The sequence below is a fragment of the Echeneis naucrates genome, chromosome 12, assembly GCF_900963305.1.
Source record: "Echeneis naucrates chromosome 12, fEcheNa1.1, whole genome shotgun sequence".
NCBI classification, from domain to species: Eukaryota; Metazoa; Chordata; class Actinopteri; order Carangiformes; family Echeneidae; genus Echeneis; species Echeneis naucrates.
The window spans coordinates 19493204-19511589 of NC_042522.1; the positions used below are offsets into that span (position 1 = coordinate 19493204).

The following is an 18386-nucleotide window of genomic DNA, read 5'->3' on the forward strand; positions in this document are numbered from 1 at the left end:
ACGAACACATTTCAAACATATTTGATATTTGAGGTAATCTTTTTTTAAAGAGCACACCCGGGGGGGTCTGAAGAGCTGGTTTGTTTTTCCGTTAGCGTCGGAGAACGGGCCTCAGTTCGCCGTCACGCCACTCAGCCAGGCAGTTGGTAGCTTTTTGTTTGCAATGGCACCTTTTTGGCGCTGTTTCCCGCTGACTCATCGGAGATCTGCTCTGGACAGCTAACAGTCACTGTGAGGCTGAAAATCAAACGTCAACAGCACGACACCGGCCCTGGATCTAAAGTGGATATCTGAGATTCAGCTGCATCATCAGCTAAAATCAAATCACCGTCAGCGGTCCACGTTTGAGTCCAACAGCTGATTTTTAAAAATCATCTTCACGTCTTCGACCCTCCGTTGGGTTAACATGGCGCCTGGAACAAACGGCGAGGATCGTTAGTGAACGTTTCACTAAAACTGTCAGCGGGTCACTGCGAGGTCATCGTTTGGCCTGTTGCTAGGTGACATCTTATGGTCGTAGTGGTGACGGCGGGAGAGAAGGAGAAAGTGACGAGACGTAGATTAAAGAGCGATAAAGCCCACGTCAGGAGGAGGCGGACGGAATGTGACACAGGGTCACTGTGTTCGATTCCCGTGGGAACGTAGCAGTTTACGCTGTTTCTGTTGTCACCATGACAACGGGATAATCTCATATTGACCATTGCTATCGTAGCCGTGGCAACCAGGCCCAGCAGATGAGCTGAAGTCCGCCGGATGGATTAAAAATCATCACACACAAAAATAAACACAAACAAAAAGTCCAGAAGGATTTCAAACACGTTAAAGTTGAATAATTTCAACACAAACAGGAAATGCAGAGCGGGACGACTCTGTGATGTCATCAACAGGCTACATGACCGTGCTGGTTTCTGACCTACAGCGAGCTGATCAGGGCACTTTAAGTCGGAGCTGGAAGTGTCCTTCTGAGGACCGATGGCCCGAGTCCAACGTTAGAACAAACGTGGGCCCCGTGGTTCCCAACCTGGGGCCAACACTGCAACACGTCTCGTTACAGATTCATCATTTTAAAGCTGTTTGTCAAAAAAATCTCAAACTTTCAGTTTTCTAGCTTCTTAAACAGGAAAATGTTCAGTCAGCTGACTTCTAGAGAAAACTTACTGATTTACACATAAAATATCAAACTAAATCCAACGATTGATTTTAGATTTCAGCTGTTTTTTCACTTTTCTGGGGAGATTTTTTGATTATAAAGGTAAAAAAAGTAATCAGCAGAATCGCTGAGAAAGAGAATTATCAGTAGTTAACGTTTTTTATTTTTATAAAATAAGAACTTGGAACTTGGCGTTGCAGAAATCTGAGACTGTTGATATTTACTGAAGAGTTTTATAAATTACCTGATACGAGAAAAAATGCTCCAGTTATTTTTCTTTTTTACAGCTGAAGTTGTCAGGAGGCTTTAATCTTTCTACTTTTTGTCGATAAAAACGGGCTGAATAAGTTTCAGTGGAATGATCTGAAGTTTGATTCATACTTTGCAGAGTTGACAGTTTTTCTGATTTTCAATTCATTTTTACTGATTATTTTTTATATGCTACAATTATAATCAATAAAAACTTGCATTTGTTTGCTTTTTGGAAGCTAATTAGCTACGTTAGCTCAGCTCTGTCGCGGGTATCATTTGAGAAGTGTGAAATTTTAATTTACTGTTTGTGATCCAGATCCAGGTCATCATCTCCACATTTGAAGCCTAAACTGATTTTGACCTTTCTGACCTTTCCACTAAAGGGGCCGGAGAGGACTTTTTACTTTCAACGATAAGTTTAAATACTAAACAGAGAGCCCAGAGACCAGGAGGTGCTGACATGCAGCTGGTTTGCAGGTTTTAGGTCTCAGTCCTGCTGGACTCTAAAAATAAAAGCCTCTCTGGACTGGATCTGATGTAAATCTTTGTGGACATGCAGACGGCTCTGAAGGCCTCGGCTGTCTCGGACCGAACTTATTTATATAAAAGATTCTGAAGGTACTGATCTGGTCCCGTTACCTCCGTCAGCGTAAACCAGACTTAGCTGCTCCTTAACGCCCCCCCGGCCCCCGGCCCCCGGCCCCCGGCCCCCGGCTCTACGGTGAGATCTTGCGGCTCTCCCTCAGGATGCTGTCCAGGCCGCTGAGCTGGCGGAGGAAGCCTCGGTTGGGGATGACCCCTCGGTGGTCCTTGACCTTCTTGATGGCCTCCACCAGGGTCAGGTTGTGTCGGATCATCAGGTAGGCCAGAACCAAAGTGGCCGAGCGGCTCACTCCCACGGTGCAGTGGACCAACACCTTCCCTGCACGGAAACAACACAACAACACAAAATCTGCTCAAATCACATGAATGCACAAAAAGTCCCGTGTACTCCTTAAATTTCATTTCCAGAAACCATCTCACATATTTTGCTGTCATTATGATGTGTACTTTATCAGTTAGTTACTGGAGCTTTTTAAATGATTCATTTCATTTTATCTAAGCTAGTTTGAAAGGCGCCACAAAAATAAAGTTATTATTCTTTAACTATCTGAAAGTTTGTGTGACTCCAGATGTCTTAGAAACAAAATTAATGTTCTTGTGACTTATTTATATTTTGCACATGTGTTTCATTCTGCTAAGACTTAAAACCACAAATATCTATTTTTTATTTTTACGGATATCAACTAAATATGAAACCTTTTAGTGTGTCTTTGCTGCAGGGCTCGTTTTTATTTTATTACTTTCCTGACTGTTTGGTGAAAGATTTTGAGGCAAAAAGAAAAGTATAATGGAAGTTATTGGAGTGTGTTTTTGTTTTTGAAGCACTGACCTCCGCTCATCAGGGCCTTGTGGATGAACTCGGCGGCGGGATAGAAGTTGATGCTCATGTCGAAGGTGGGGGAGTCGTGAGCCTCGATGCCGTGGTAGGTGATGTTCATCCCTGCATAATGCTCCGCTCCACCACGCCACTTACTCTGCGCACAGTTCAGGATGTGAGTGATGCCGAGTTTGGCCAGTTCACGTCGATCTGATGCGATTTCTCTGCAAAAGAATCAAAGATGCTGGAGGAAAACACGTCATAACATATAATATATAACTACATCATTATTCTGTGACATTGAATATCGTCATATTTCCCACCGTTTGCTTTACTTTAAATACTTTCTGCTGAAACATAAAATATAATTATATCATTGTGTACATTGTTAAAAACAGCTGACACAGAATATATCATCACTGAAACATAAAATACGAAGCAGCTTAAATCTCATACAGTCTAAACATAAATGACAGCATCAGATTTTTATGTGTTGTAGAAATAGTTTGGACATGTTGTCAGGATTTAAGCTTCAGTTGTGTGTTTGTTCAATGACTCAGCTGTGTGTGTCTTTGCCCCTTCACAGTAAAAGCTGACTAAAAGCTGTCCTCACTGGTCTCCGATGTAAAGTCTCGGCCACACTTCGTCTGCGTGGTTGCAGGCGGTCTTCCCGCTGCAGAGCAGCCGCTCCAGCTCCGACAGGGACAGAACCGGATCGGCCCGATCCGGGTCTTTACGGTTCGGGGACCTGGAGCTGCTCCGGGACCGGGAGAACCGGGACATGAACGCCATTTAATCTAAATTAAAATGAATCATACAAGAATAGAAGGAAATAGGATGTGGAATCAAACTTTACTTTATCAGATTGTGTTTATCATTTATTATGACGGTGGTGATGAAAGCCTCAGTGTTGGTTGTCCTTTTTTACATTTTTTATTTTTACCTCTGAGTCTCGGTGCTGCTACAGGACGAGCTGCTCCGCCATGTTGGGGAGGATGGATGATGGGATGATGAGACGGACAGCTGCTCAGCATCAGCACCAGCATCAGCATCCTCTCACCGAGTCCTCAGGAGGCCCGCTGTGGTCAAGGTCCAGGCTGTCCCGGCCTTTTCCCGTCCTGGTTCGGGATCTCTCCGTTCAAACGATGCTGTTAGTTCGTCATGCTGTCTGTGACGTTGGCGTGTCTCAGGCTTCTTGTGTTTTATCGCCACCTGTTGGTCCGACGAGGGACTTTTTATTCTCACAAAACAACAACTAAACACCAGATTCCGTTATGTGTTATCTTTTTCTATTAATGAACCCGTTTCAACCTTTAACCACTTTCATTTATATCCAGCCTATCAAATTAAGATGCTTGTGCCCCTTCAGTCTGTCAAAGCTTCTGTATTTTATTAGTTGTTAATTAACTTCACCTGAAATAGTCTTAAATGTTAAATGTAACTCTACAAACATATTTTTGTCAGTAATAGAAGTCAGTCAATAAATTAAAGTAAGAAAATCTATCTAATTTTTTACCCGTTATATTAAATGCTATTTGAATTCTTTTTGTTGAAAAAAATAAAATAAAATAAAAATAACAAGTGAGAAAAGACGGATCCTGGGAGGAGGAGCCTGAAGGCACCGTGACGTCAGAACTGTGCGACGCACGTGTCGCGTGTGGAAGCGGAGGAAAGATGGCGACCGAGCGGCTGCAGTTCCATGAGCTGGGCCTGGACGACCGACTGCTGAAGGTAAGACCCGACCGACCGGAGCCGGTGACCGGCAGAACCGGGGCAGAGACACCCGGGACAAATGAGGGGAAGTCGGCTTAAAGTCGGCAGCTGCTCCGGACGGAGCCGACAAGTCGACCTCCGTGTTCAGAGCAAAATAATGACATTAAAACAAACAAACAACTTTAATTTACTTTAAACTGCCAGTTAGACAGCGTGAATTCAATAAATGTGATCACTGACATCAGTTTGTATATTTGAAGAGTAAAAATCTGAAGAAGCAGCTAATAAGTTCGAAAAGAGAAACTGTATCTGGATTAAAGCAGATTTTTTATTTAATTACATTTTTTTTGGTCGATTAATCGATACACTGAACTGAACGGAAAGTTTCTGGAAAATCGATCAAATGTTTGAGTTTTTGTAAAGTTTAAAGTCTAAGGTGAAAAATTGCTGCTTGTTTTTGTCACATTTCCAGCTCAGCCTGATGAGGCCACTGAGGCAGTAAAATCAACAGAACAACTCTTTTCTTACATTTTCTTCATTCAGTTCTAAACTGCGATGTTAAATTTTGAGCTGAACGTGATTCAGTCAAAATAACTGTCATGCAGATGTAATATACACAACAGGCAGTAAAGGAGTTCGACACTGACACAATCACCCAACAAAAGCCCAAAGCGACATTCAGGAAGGGAACATAAACATCAGTCCTGTTCTGGTTGTGGTCCAGGCGGTGGCAGATCTGGGTTGGTCCCAGCCCACTCTGATCCAGGAGAAGGCCATCCCTCTGGCCCTGGAGGGGAAAGACCTCCTGGCTCGAGCCCGGACCGGATCTGGGAAGACCGCTGCCTACGCCATGCCCCTCATCCAGCGCATCCTGGAGTCCAAGCAGGTTGGTCTCAGTCCAGATTTCAGCACGATGACGGGAATGAGATTCAGACGAGTGAAATTGAGTGTCCGTGTCCGTCTCCGTCCTCAGAGCGTTCGTGAGCAGAATGTGAGAGCTCTGGTCCTGGTCCCGACCAAAGAGCTGGGTCAGCAGGTCCAGACCATGATGAGACAGCTGACGGCGTTCTGCTCCAGAGACGTCCGCGTGGCCGACATCTCCGGGAAGGCCGACCTGTCGGCTCAGAGGTCAGTTTTTCTGCTGCCGAGGGCCCTTTAAGAGTCACCAGATCTGGTCCTGATGCTTCGGACTCATTTAAATGTGTGAATGTTGTCGTGTGTGGACAGACCCATCCTGATGGAGAAGCCTGACGTTGTCGTGGGGACGCCGTCCCGTGTGCTGGCGCACCTCAACGCCCAGAACCTGGTCCTGCATTCCTCCCTGGAGATGCTGGTGGTGGACGAGGCCGACCTGCTCTTCTCGTTCGGGTTCGAGGCCGATCTGAAGAACCTTCTGTGGTGAGAAGAGACAGAAACGCTGAGCGAGCAGAGCTCTCAGATTCACCTGAGACCTGAAGAAGGAACTATTGTTACGGTTCTGTGACAGTCTGACCCTCATGGAGTTAGACTCCGCCCACATGACTGCCTCTACTCTCTTCTTCTACTGTTTTAGTTTTAAACTGCAGTGAAGACGATCTGTTCAGAAAAACATCAACCTTTAATGTTGAAGTCAGAAATAACAACAGACTGATAAAAGACCATTTTAAATCATTTTATTAGTGTCCCGTTTGTTTCTGTCGCAGCCATTTACCGAAGATCTACCAGTCCTTCCTGATGTCGGCCACTTTCACCGAAGACGTTCAGGCCTTGAAGGAGCTGCTGCTACACAACCCAGTAACGTCATGCTCACCGTCTCTGATGGTCCACGTTGCTGTTTGGTTTTCGGGGTTTGTAACACTGAACTCCTGGATGTGTGTTTCCTGTCAGGTGACTCTGAAGCTTCAGGGCTCTCAGCTCCCCGACAGCAGCCAGCTGCAGCAGTACAGCATCAAGTGCGAGGAGGAGGACAAGTTCCTGCTCATCTTCACGCTGCTGAAGCTGCGTCTGGTCCAGGGGAAGACCCTGCTGTTCGTGGGAACTGTGGACAGAAGCTACAGGCTGAAACTGTTCCTGGAACAGTTCGGGATTCCTGCCTGTGTCCTCAACTCCGAACTTCCAATTCAGTCCAGGTGGGAGAAGAGTGCCAGGATTTTTTTCTCAGAGCAGGAGCAACATTTTTAAGAATTACGCCTCCAGCCGTGTCCTGTTGATCAGTGTTTCCTGGCGCTCTGCTGCAGGTGTCACATCATCACCCAGTTTAATCAGGGCTTCTACGACTACATCATCGCCACAGACGAACAGAGCTTGGCTGATCCCACAGCAGCTGCGCAGGCGGCTGCAGGAAAAGGGAAGAAGAAGAAGAGCGCAGAGAAAGGAGGAAAGTGAGTGAGATGAGCCCCCCCCCCCCGACACAGAGCCAATGTTGATTAATGTCTAAATGATGTTTTTATTTAAAGTTCTCAGGACAAAGAGTACGGAGTCTCCAGAGGCGTGGATTTCCAAAATGTCGCCAACGTCATCAACTTTGATTTTCCCACCACTGTGGAGTCGTACATCCATCGGGTGGGGAGGTAAGTCGTGCCTCAGATGGTCAAACGCTGCAGCTCTGCCTGACGTGATGAATTCTGACCGTTTGGTTTTTATAGGACGGCGAGAGCAGACAACTCCGGCACAGCTCTGTCCTTCATCTCCCACACTGAGATGGATATACTGTCGGAGGTGGAGGAGACGCTCACCGGAGGTAACAGACCTCCACCTTCTCCTCCAAACACACATTCTTAGTTTTTAGATATTTGCCTCATCCTTTCTAAAACTCTCAGCAGGTTAAAAGTATGACAATGACATTTGGTTTGATAAAGAATGTTTCTGTTTTTGAAGTATTTTATTGCTTTAAGTCGCCACATTCTTTGCTGTTGATGTGGCAGGAAATGATTTTATTTGCACGTTGTGAAGAATCTGTTTCTTTTGGTCTTTAGAAAACGGTGAATCTTTTCTGAAGCCATACGAGTTTAAGATGGAGGAGATCGAAGGCTTCAGGTACAGATGCAGGGTGAGTATCCTCCCAAATAAAGGACAGATAGGCTGCTACTGAATATTGTAATAGAGGAATAGACAACAGGAAGAAGAGGATGGAGAACGTAAAGTTTCAGGTGATGAGTCTCCTGGTTTTGTTCCAGGACGCCATGCGTATGGTGACGAAGCAGGCAGTGAAGGAGGCCAGACTGAAGGAGATCAAACAGGAGCTGCTGAACTCTGAGAAGCTGAAGGTGAGTGAAGGTCACTGCTGTAAAGTATGAATTCATGAACGGAGGTGGACGTGTGAGGACGTGTGGTTGTTTCTGCTCTCAGACGTATTTCGAAGACAATCCCAGAGACCTGCAGCTGCTCCGACACGACAAGGACCTTCATCCTGCTGTGGTCCAGCCGCACCTGAAGAACATCCCTGAGTACCTGAGTATGACAGACACTTCACTACATCACAGCACAGCACAGCATAAAGATGTCCACCGTCTGTAACTTCAGTCCTTCCCTGCAGTTCCTAACACCCTGCGTGGCGTCGTGGACCCGCTGTCCAGCAAGAGGAGGAGGCGGAAGAAGCAGAGGCAGGAAACGTCCACACCAGGAGGAGTCCTGAAGACCAGCTTCAAGGTGAGATCAGGTTCCTGCAGCCAACCAGTAAAGATCCTGGACCTTTCTGGATCTGGGTCAGTCCGACTCTGACTGGAGCTCTGCTGCTTTACTTCTGTGTGTTTACCCGTCCGTTCTCGTCCTCCATCTTTGATAGTGGCGCCTCTGTTGGCTCCGGACAGACAGACGTGGGCAATCAGATATTTAGAGCGTTAGAGGCTTTGGAGCAGGTTTTTCATCATTACTGCTCCAAAGAATGAGCAGAGCTCCTGATGCTTCTTTTGTCTTTCTGTTTGCAGAAGAACATTCGGGGGACGAACCCTCTGAGGAGCTTCAGATACACCGGAGGGAGGAGCAGGAAAGGCAAAGCAGGCCGCTCGTAGCTGCAGCTTTGGGTCACGTGATCCTGGATGTTAAAACTGTACAGAGACATTGAGCAGGAGGACGTTCAGGCCTCCTTGTTGGTCCAGGTGAGACGCGTATAGACTGTGTGGACACGTGGACTGCAGACAAAATGGATGTTAGATGGAAGAAGTTTGAACCTTCTCATCGTCAACACTTCTATTCTGCAGATTGGTTATTAAAATAAAAGGATTTGTCCTTTAACTTTGGAGTTTCTTCATCTGGATCAGAGAAACACTTATTCACAGTGAGTTTATGTTTTCAAAATGATTGTATTGAAGTCTATGGGAAAATGCTGCTCCTTCTCCCTTGGGTGATTGGCGCAGTAAACACTTTTTTTAATAAGTTACGGTCTCGGCCTGTATTTTCAAATCTTCTTGTTCAATAAAATATTAGACGGACGACAGTGTTTTTAGAAAATAGCTTCATTTTTAATCAAATGCATTCAACAGTACATTAAATCAATTTAACTGAGGCCAGCAATCACACTGTAAAGCTACTAAAGGAACATACAGAGATCTTTTATGGAAAAGTACCTGAAACTCTTACTGAACAGAAACCCAATTAAACTTGTTTCTGTAGTCTCTGCTCAGCGGAGACTTTCTGCTCCACATTTTAAACTTTAGTGTCTTCTGGACTTGGCCCTAAAATCAGGATCCTCTCCACTCAGATTTCAGCCCAGACGGGGAAAACTTTCCTGAAAACTAAAGAATTGCCTGTGAATGTGTGTGTAGAGCATTCTTAAAGCTGTGATGTGAGGTGGTTAGTACGGTCTTTGTTTAGCATAGATGTGGGCTCAGACACCGAGGTGATCCCTCAGTCTATAGTGAACTCAAAGGGGTAGTCCTGCGTGGGCACCACGTCGAAGATGGCGCTGTCAAACGGGTTCTCGGTCGACCAGCTGTCCACAGGGAACCAGGAGTCGTACCAGGAGGTGGTTCTCTCAGTTTCAGGCGGCTTTGTTGTTGTTGTTGCTGTTGTTGTTGTTGTGGTTGTCGTGGTTGTTGTTGTTGTTGTGGGCGTGGTGCTGAGAGCGGCTCTTAACCTCTGCTGACGCAGCCTTCGCAGTCGCAGGATGCGAAGCCGCCTCAGTCGCTCTGCTCGCTGAGCTAGAGCGTGAGCGTCCAGCCCGGGGGGCGTGCTGTCGACCCCCACGGCGCTGGCTGCGGTCGTCCTCACCACGTTCACTTTGGGGACCAGTCGAATGGGCCTGTGGCCGTTCATCGCCATGATCTGTTTGATGCGGTCCCAGTTGGACTTTGCCAAAGTGAAGCTGCAGGGAGTCGCCCCCGAGTCGTAGCCCACCATGCAGAGTCTGGTCTGGGGGGTGTAGCCTTCAGCTTTGGCCGTCACCTTGTACTCTCCAGGATTCAGCAGCCGCCAGTAATCCCCACCTGGAGCTGAGAGTTTGGGAAGGGTAGCAGTTAGGATGGGGAATTCCAAACCTGGTGGCTGAACTGTGAAAATCACAGAAGGTGTCTTTATCTGTCACCGTGCCCGACGTACCAGTTTTGACATCATGCCGTATTCCTTCCACACTAATGGTGGCGTTACCCAGGAGATTTCCTTCCACATCCTTCACTACACCCTTAATCCCCCGATTTACCTTCACAGGAAAACAGCACATTACACCTTAAACCCAGACCAGACGCAGATATGTAGAGAATAAACAGCAGATGAATGCAGAACGGTGACACCGGCTCGTTCTGGCCTGTCCGGGTCGTACTTGTTCAATGAAGGACAGCAGCGCCTCGCGGTTGTTCTCCCACTCCAGAGGCAGCTCGCTTTCATGGGGAAACTTGTCACAGCCCAAGAAGATGGAGAGCTCAAAGCAGTTGGTGTGGAGGTAGCTGAAGTCATTCATGCCTATTGGGGGGGGCAAAGGTCAGCAAATGAGTCTGAGAATATCTGAACTGCACCTCTGAAAGACAAAAACCAAAACTGTCAGACGAGAACAGGAGGGACACAAATGTCAACTTGTGTAGGACTAAAGTGTTCTCCGTTGGGGGCCCTTCCTCCTTTTGATGCCCCCCGTATCAACACTTACTGCCCACCACCGGCTTCCACCCGGCTCTGTTGGTGATGCCCTGTCCCATTGTGATGTCATCACCGTGACAGGACCCCCGCTGGGTCTCGGTCATGGTCAGGTGGCTGTGGGCATACGACATCGCCAGCCACCGAAACATGGTGTCATCTGGCGTCTCCCTCAGGGCTCCCTCGTTCTGCCGCTGAATACGAGCCCACGTCTCCTCATTCATGTCAGTGTTGCTCCTCCAGCGCCGGCTGTCGGTCAACTGAGGAGGAGAATAAAAGGGTTAGAGGCATTTTAATAAGTTTAGATGAAAGTCCAAACTGTCTTGGAGTCTTACAGAAACCGGTGGCCGTTGCATATCAAACGGATATGTGACCAGTTTTTCTCCTCCTTGTAAATTTGCTCCCAGCACAAAGGGGGTGCGCTGCATCCAGGAAATGATGGCTTTTGTCTCGACAGCGAGCTGTGGAGGAAAGAAATGACTTTTAAAACAGAGTGTGGGATTAAAACGTGTAAAAGGTCGCTTCCTGACAGGAGACAAACTCACTGAACCGTTGAGGAAATTTTCTGGGAGGGGAATGTGGTGATTGGGTACGATCCGCGGGACCCAGCCTCTGTCCTCGGCTCCCCACAGGATGCTGTTGAGGTCGGGGAAGTTCTGGAAGATGTCGTAACCTTCTTCTGTCCAGTGGCCCAGCGCCCAGTTCCCCATCTCCGAGCCCTGAAGGACAGAAACGGGGCAGTGTGAGGTCACTGAGAACATCTAGCACCAGGTGACACGGGGCTCATCGTACCATCTCGTAGGCCAGCTCGTAGGCGTCGGGGTTGAGCGAGGGCACCAGGTGGATCCTCACTCCGTCCACCAGGCGGCGCACTCTGGGGTTCTCATCATTGTACTCTTTGCACAGAAACTGCATCAGCAGTAGGAGGAGCTCTCGGCCCAGCGCCTCGTTGCCGTGGAGACCAGCTGTGTAACGAAATTCTGGTTCACCTGGTGACGACAGGACGACAAATGATGAAAGGGGAACGACCTTAATGGTCCAGGTGGGTGTGGCTTGGTTGCAGCGTCACACCGATGACCTCTGACCTGACTCATGCTCTCCCGGGTTGTCTGAGATCTCCATGGCGTACATCTTCAGGCCCTGGGAGCTCTTCCCGATGTTGTAAATCCTGGTGATGTTGGGACACTCCTCGTTTATCACCTTCATCATCTGGACGAAGAAGACGGAGGAGAAAAGAGACCTGTGAAGCTGCTGTTGGCAGAACCATCAGCTTATCAGCTTTGGTAACAGAGACACCAAAAAACAGACGTGTCTCATCTCCTTGTAGTTGTGGTGTCTGAAGTCCAGATCGTCTGATGGGTTGACTTCGTTCTCGCTGGGATGACTGCCTGAAAAACACAACACAGTTCAAACGACGAACCTTCCTGCTGTAAAGCTACTTCTTCTTCCCGCTGATTGAAACATAAGTCTGCGTCACTGAGCATCTTAAAATGTGTTTTATTTGGGTCGGCTCTGGTTATTGATGGTTTTTTGATGGTTAGACCTTCAGACTGTGACTTTAAACCTAGCAGGTATAATCGGGGTTCTGGGGGACTGACTGGGCAGTTGACAGGCCAGGATCTCGGCTCGAAGACAAAGGCTGCCGTTCCAGCTCTGGGGGAGGATTCGGATGTACCGGGCCACCACAGGAGTAGAAAACTGGTTCATCACTGGTGTGTCTTTATCCACATTTCCATAGAAGAGCTGCAGGAGAGGAAAGAGTTTGATGAAGACTGCGGATGCTGTTTATTTGCACTGTCTGTTGATCCACTCACCCACTCGGCGTAGCCGTCGTGAAGCACAGTCCAGTCCCGACTGTCGTTACTGAAGGCCACGTGGTAGGAGGACACGAAATCCTCTCTGGGGAATGAATGGGATGGATGTTTGCAGTGACTTGTATGGAGGCCCAGTTTGGGAGATGATGTTTCACAGAGACTCACATCTGCTCTGAGTTTCTTCCCTGAGTGATGATCCCGGTAAACTCCACCTCTCGACGGGCATCGACCTCGAACCAGTGGTTGGTCTCCTCCGGCTCGGCACACCACGCGCCCCCGTACAGGTCTTCTTCGTTGTCGGAGCCCTGCGGATGGAAACAAGCCTCAGCTTTCTGGCCAAACTCTGGAGTTTTCCTTACAGACGTCCTGAGCGCCGTACCTGCATGTTGAGTCGTCCTCTTTGAGCCGCGAAGCCGTGATGAGACTGAGAGGACGCCAGCAGCTGGTCGTCTTCCACACGGTGAGACTCCAGGCCCAGAGGAGGACACTCTGAAGGGGGAGCACGTCAGAAAAGCCATCCAAACCATGATCCCCCAACCCCTGGTGTGATTCTCTTACTTTTTGGCTCAGCAGGGACTGAAAGCTGCTTCAGCCGCTCCTCCTCTTCCTCCTCCCACTTCTTCCTCAGCCGCTCGGCTTCCAGAGCGTGATGAGAAAACAGTCAGAACGTGTTCCTCACACTGAAAATATTTCCACATGTGCTTGCACAGCGAACCTTCAGCTGCACTCAAATGTTCCCTGCCTGAAAATATGGGTCAGTTCTGTCTGTTTGAGTTAATGTGCCCCCCCCCCCCGCCACTGGCTCCTGATCCCATCACCCTCCTCCCATCAGTAACTAACCACTGATGGATTAAGGCTAACGTGGTTTTCCTCTCTATAAACATCCCATAAAAAGACCAAAACCACCAACATGTCAGTCCGTCATTGTGGCCTGCCAGTAAAGTGTAATCTAATGACCATCAGGGGGCAGCTCCACCACCGCCCCCATTTCCAAAAACAGAAGAACCTTTTTCTGCCTTTTCCTTTCGAGCTCTCTCCTCCTCCTCTTCTTGTTTCTTGGCGGCCACTGTGGAAGGAGACAGACAGGAAACGGTTCAGATCGCTGCAGGACGGATGTGGCGTAAAAAAGTGACTCTGGAGAAGTTATCTCAGTGACGTACGGTCGGCGTAATCGTACTCTTCGTACCAGGGACCGGCGTAAGGAACCGAGGTGGTTTCCTCTGAAACGGAAACAAACGTCAACATGACCCCTGTGGACTTACCCCATAAAATGTTTAGGGGCCCTCATTCATGAAACATTTTCTCAGTTCCCTGTTTAGTTGAAAATCTGAAAATGAAAGTGCCATCAGCTCAGTTTTGTGCCACAGATGTGACAGATGTGTACCTGGTATGAACATGACGGCCTCAGTAGTTGTGGTGAATCGACCACGCAGCTTGTCTGGAAAAAGCACAAACCACCAATTAATGTGTAGACTGGAAATAATTGAGAGCATGATGATCATTCAACGGTTTTATTTGTGCTGTCAAACTACAAACTGCTCCGCTTCCTTCTTTTCTTTCTGACTTCATGTCATTGCTGAAAACGCCTTGATAATAAATCAGTCTAATGAACAGCAGAGCTTCGCTTTGATTGTGCTTCTCCACATTAAATCATTTTCACCACCCTCATAACCGACAGGAAGCCCCGAACGTCAGCATGAGAGGGTTTTAAAAACTTCTGGCTGTGATTGAGAGGATGTCGATGAGCTCAGTGAGAGGCTTCGTCGGCCTCTTAACAACAACAAACAGACAAAAGGTGGTTTTAGTTTTACGCCTGAGAAAGACCTGGTTGGTGAGCGTTGGAATTCATGCTGTTTACATTTTATGAAGGATTACAGTGATATTGAAGATTTAGTCTTTTATACTGATCTGTTTGGAGAGTAAAATCTGAGCTTTGTGGAAACGTCAGTAATTTAATCTGATGAGTTTCAGTTTTTTTTTTTTTACAGCAATCAGTAAAACCAGCTCAGTGATCAGTGATGGGCTTACCCAGATCTGGTTCAACAGGCTCCTCCCATTCGGGCTCCTTCGGGGGTGCAGGTTGAATTGCTGCAAAGATGAAATGCAGGAATTAAAGAGACGTTCCTGATTTATGAATGTTAGAGACAACGAAGACGTTCCACTTTGATCACTCTGCAGAAAAGAGCTCTGAAGCGCCTTCACCTGGAGAAGCGTGAAGCTAAAGCCTACGTACGTGTGACCCAGCCCAGCTCCAGGAGGATTTTCTCCTCCTCCTCCGTCAGAGGACTCTTGGTGGTCGTCGGCTGCATCGTGGTCGTCGCCTTGCTCTTCTTAGTTGGTTTGGGGGCCTTCGGCTTCTTCGTGGGTTTGGGTGGTTTGGGTTTCTTGGTGGGTTTTGGGGCTTTGGGTTTCTTGGTGGGTTTAGGTGCTTTCTGCTTCTTGGCCTTGGCTTCCTTTTCTGCAGCTTTCTTGGCTCTGGCTTCAGTCACATTTAAAAGAGGAAAATTTTCAGTTAGAGGATTATTATTTTACTGCCAAATGTTTCTCAGTCTGTCTTTGTATTTTTCAGCCTTACATCACGGCAGCAACAAGTTCAAACTGGAGCTCAGACACATGAACACTGTTGTGGAACAGAGTCAACCGGACCTGAAGGAGAATTCAGTCGCCTGGGTGGTTTGTTTTGGTCTTAGACCAACCATGACGGGCATCAGAGCGGCTGCTCAGTGACAGCTCTGGTCTGATGCTGCACATCGAATTTTCTTTTTTTAATTAAGCCTATTAAGCCAAAAGGAAACATATTCACCTCCAAAAATCACAAGAGTTGTTTCCCCCTGATGGTTTGGGCTGGAGACATGATGATTTGTTGTCTGTGAAGCTGACATCAGCTTCCAGCCTTGAGTTTTGAGGACACGAAAGTCAAAGACAGACAGACAGATGGATGGATGGGGGCGACCTCTGGACCTCCAACCTCAAACTGCTTCCAGACATGAGGAGGTGTTGCATTACAGAGTCTGATGAGAAACTGCGTAAACTTGAAAGTTGAGAATAGGTGGTTTGGAGTTGAACGGCAGGGATTATTACAGAGAGGACAGAGAGCCCGGGGGTGGGGGTTGGAGTTTTTAATCCTCCCGTGTTTACAACCATCATCAGACCCGACGCAGAAACAGAGCTGTTAAATGTAGACCCATTCCTTCCAGTTCCACTGGTCCTTAAATGCAACACCCCGAGATGAGGGTCAGTACTGTCACTTATCTGTTCAGGGCTCAAAGTATCTCAAGACCTGAGCCTCTCCTCTGATGATGACCTTTAACATTGACCTTTAGACCGGCGTTCTGTTGGAGTCCAAGCTGAACTGACTCAGTTTGTAATCAGCTCATATGGTGCTGATTTAAATTTTTTTTTTTTTTTTTTGCTCATCTGAGGCGTTTACTTCCTGTGCAGCTCTGATTCTCACTGTTATTTCTTTTACCAAAGACTGGTCCTCGTTTTTACGGTTACCATTGTTACCATACAAATGCCTGATGTGGCAACAGCAAACTGAATCTGGCCTGACTTACAGGAAATCAGGACCGCAGTCCTCGGCAGAATCCCAAAGTAAGCAGGAGATAACAGCATCCACTGACTGCACAGCGCAAACACATTAAGATTCAGCAAAAGCTTGAGAGCGGAGATGAGAAATTGTTTGGGGGTCTCAGGTTTTTATGTAACCCAGATCAGCCACACATGAAAAGTTCTGGATCTGGGTCTGTGGTTTTGCTTCATGCAGTGGAAAGTTAGCATTCAGAAGCTCAGCTCCACTGAATCAATGTGGGCCTCTCGTAAATCCTGATGGAAAAGTCGTAGTGGAAACATTTCTGCTGCTGCTCTGTTTTTTTTTTTTTTTTTTTTTAACAGTTGCATCTTTTTTGTCGACATATTTGAGGCCCAGATGTCGACCCTACCGGGTAAGAGCTCCCATACTCAGACCAACAAGCTGCTAAGAGTTTTACAGTTGTGTTGTGTTTCTGGCAGAGAAAGCAGGTCACACAAACGGTGGTGTGTGCCAAGAAAATGTCAGACCACCAGCTGAATCACTTCAAGTTTCTGGCCTGTCACCTCTGAATCACGCAGACACACTCAAACTCACAGGAGGCACTTTGGAGAGAGACAGTCTGAAGTTAGAAAGGAAGAAATCTCTGGATGAGTTCACAGAGGATGCTGCAGCTGATATCAGGGAGGCTCAAGACTGACTGATTCTGTTTCCTTCAGCGTCTTGGCAGTGAAAAGCTCAGAGAAGTGTGTTTGTAGACTCTACTACTCACCTGCTTCTATCTCTTCAGGTGTTTTCTTCTTCTTTGGTTTCGCCTTCTCTTCCTCCACCGCTTCAGCAGGCTCGTCTCCTTCCTCCGCCTGCCTCCTGTGTTTGACCAGTCCTCGGGTTTCTCTCACCTGGACTCGGCCTCTGGAGAGTCCGTCTTCTTTTACATCTCCCCCAGCAGAGAGGAGGACGCAGCACAGGGTCAGACCGACCCAGAGGACCAGGACCTCAGCCCTCATTTCTCCGACACAACCACGGCTCTGACAGAGGTGAAAGGGGCCGGGGGAAATCCTCAGATCTCAGGCGAGCTGTAAAAATAACTTTGAGCTCGCAGTGACCAACATCTGACCTGCAGATGCAGAGCTTCTGCTGTCTCGGGCCACCAGACTGAGGTCCTTGAAGAGGTCTCAGAGCACGTGAAAGAAGAGGAGAAAAGGGTGAGCCTGAGGACGAGGACGTCGAAGGCGGCGAGCTTTAAAGAAGCCTCCTGGCTGAGCTGCAGCTGAGGAAGTCCATCTGTGTGGAGCGGATTTTCAGCTGCTGCAGAGCTACACACCTCCCTCCTCCTCTTCCTCCTCCTCCTCAGCCACTTCTCTCCCTCATGGCCCTTCACCCCCTTTTCCCCTCACCCATCCCTGAGAAGGGGGGCGGAGCATCTGCCACATGTGACATTCCTGCCAGAGAGGAGGGAAAGAAAGAAAATTAAAGAAAGGCTGTTTACTCTGGTCCACTGAGGAGCAGAGGATGACTGTTCAACCACAGTGTCGTTCATTAAAATCATACAAAACACAACGCAAAGCTTCAAAACAAGCCGAGTCACCATTTTTCATTTGAAGACAAAAAAAGGCACGAGGAGCTGAGCACGTCTGGAAATGAAGACATGAGGGGAGAAAATGACGCTGTGTGCAAACCACCAGTTCTTTAAAGGTCCAGACGGTCTGAATGTGAAGTTAAAGGTCCGGACGGTCTGAATGTGACGTTAAAGGTCCGGACGGTCTGAATGTGACGTTAAAGGTCTGAATGTAGAATTTAAAGGTCTGAATGTGAAGTTAAAGGTCTGAATGTGAAGTTAAAGGTTTGAATGTGAAGTTAAAGGTCCGGACGGTCTGAATGTGACATTAAAGGTCCGGACGGTCTGAATGTAGATGTTAAATCTCCAGCTTTGGCTCCTTCACTCTGCTGATAACTTATCCTGACTGTCAGTGCTGACCTTTCCCCTCATCAACCAGATTTTAAATCACTGGATGTTTCAGCCTGACACTTTAACGGACCTGCAAAACACGAGCAGGAAGTATCAGCTGCAGAGGGTGAGTTAATAAAGCAACACTGGACCTCGATGAGGAAACGTGTTATATAACCTCTTCTAACTCTGGCCTTCCTCTCGGTGACCAGCGAGGTCACGGAGCATTACCTCAGTCAGAAAAACTCTTAGCAGATGTGAGAACTGAGTCACTTTATCAAGTCGACAGAAAAACATTCTGTTCCTCACCATCTTCTCTCCTTCAGCAAAAAAATGGCCCTCTAATTGGGACCGTCATTGGTCATTAGATTCTATTGAATTCTATGGGAAAATATCTGATTTATTAGCAGCAACTCACTTTGATTTTGCAGTGAAGGAAACATCATCTTGACGAGGACAAACAAGTCTGTTGTTGTCAGATCGCTCTTGTTTTGTTGTGAATCTTAATTTGTTTCCAT

The 18386-nt window shown here is 47.5% G+C and overlaps 3 protein-coding genes across 3 annotated transcripts; 1 reads left to right on the plus strand and 2 right to left on the minus strand.

Annotated features, from left to right (window-relative positions):
• Window positions 1–2117: 2117 nt before the first annotated feature.
• dusp26 (dual specificity phosphatase 26) lies at window positions 2118–4011 on the minus strand. The gene is made up of 4 exons (XM_029516085.1): window positions 3766–4011; window positions 3436–3619; window positions 2835–3046; window positions 2118–2324 (listed from the first exon to the last, which is right to left on the minus strand). Exons 2-4 carry the CDS (start codon window positions 3612–3614, stop codon window positions 2119–2121), a joined length of 597 nt encoding a protein of 198 aa, XP_029371945.1. The 5' UTR covers window positions 3615–3619; window positions 3766–4011; the 3' UTR covers window position 2118.
• Window positions 4012–4471: 460 nt separating this feature from the next.
• ddx56 (DEAD (Asp-Glu-Ala-Asp) box helicase 56) lies at window positions 4472–8945 on the plus strand. The gene is made up of 14 exons (XM_029516084.1): window positions 4472–4553; window positions 5260–5421; window positions 5509–5663; window positions 5763–5933; window positions 6218–6308; window positions 6402–6643; window positions 6752–6895; window positions 6971–7084; window positions 7160–7254; window positions 7490–7563; window positions 7691–7780; window positions 7863–7968; window positions 8050–8162; window positions 8441–8945. The coding sequence occupies exons 1-14, from the start codon at window positions 4497–4499 to the stop codon at window positions 8522–8524; spliced, it is 1698 nt and encodes a 565-aa protein (XP_029371944.1). The 5' UTR covers window positions 4472–4496; the 3' UTR covers window positions 8525–8945.
• Window positions 8946–8958: 13 nt separating this feature from the next.
• On the minus strand, window positions 8959–17265 carry aebp1a (AE binding protein 1a). The gene is made up of 20 exons (XM_029516087.1): window positions 16693–17265; window positions 14625–14870; window positions 14420–14479; window positions 13776–13829; window positions 13552–13611; window positions 13398–13457; window positions 12950–13027; window positions 12771–12880; window positions 12557–12696; window positions 12392–12476; window positions 12176–12320; window positions 11886–11965; window positions 11663–11786; window positions 11370–11566; window positions 11123–11296; window positions 10913–11038; window positions 10591–10837; window positions 10270–10409; window positions 10050–10149; window positions 8959–9943 (listed from the first exon to the last, which is right to left on the minus strand). The coding sequence occupies exons 1-20, from the start codon at window positions 16925–16927 to the stop codon at window positions 9360–9362; spliced, it is 3045 nt and encodes a 1014-aa protein (XP_029371947.1). The 5' UTR covers window positions 16928–17265; the 3' UTR covers window positions 8959–9359.
• Window positions 17266–18386: the final 1121 nt, after the last annotated feature.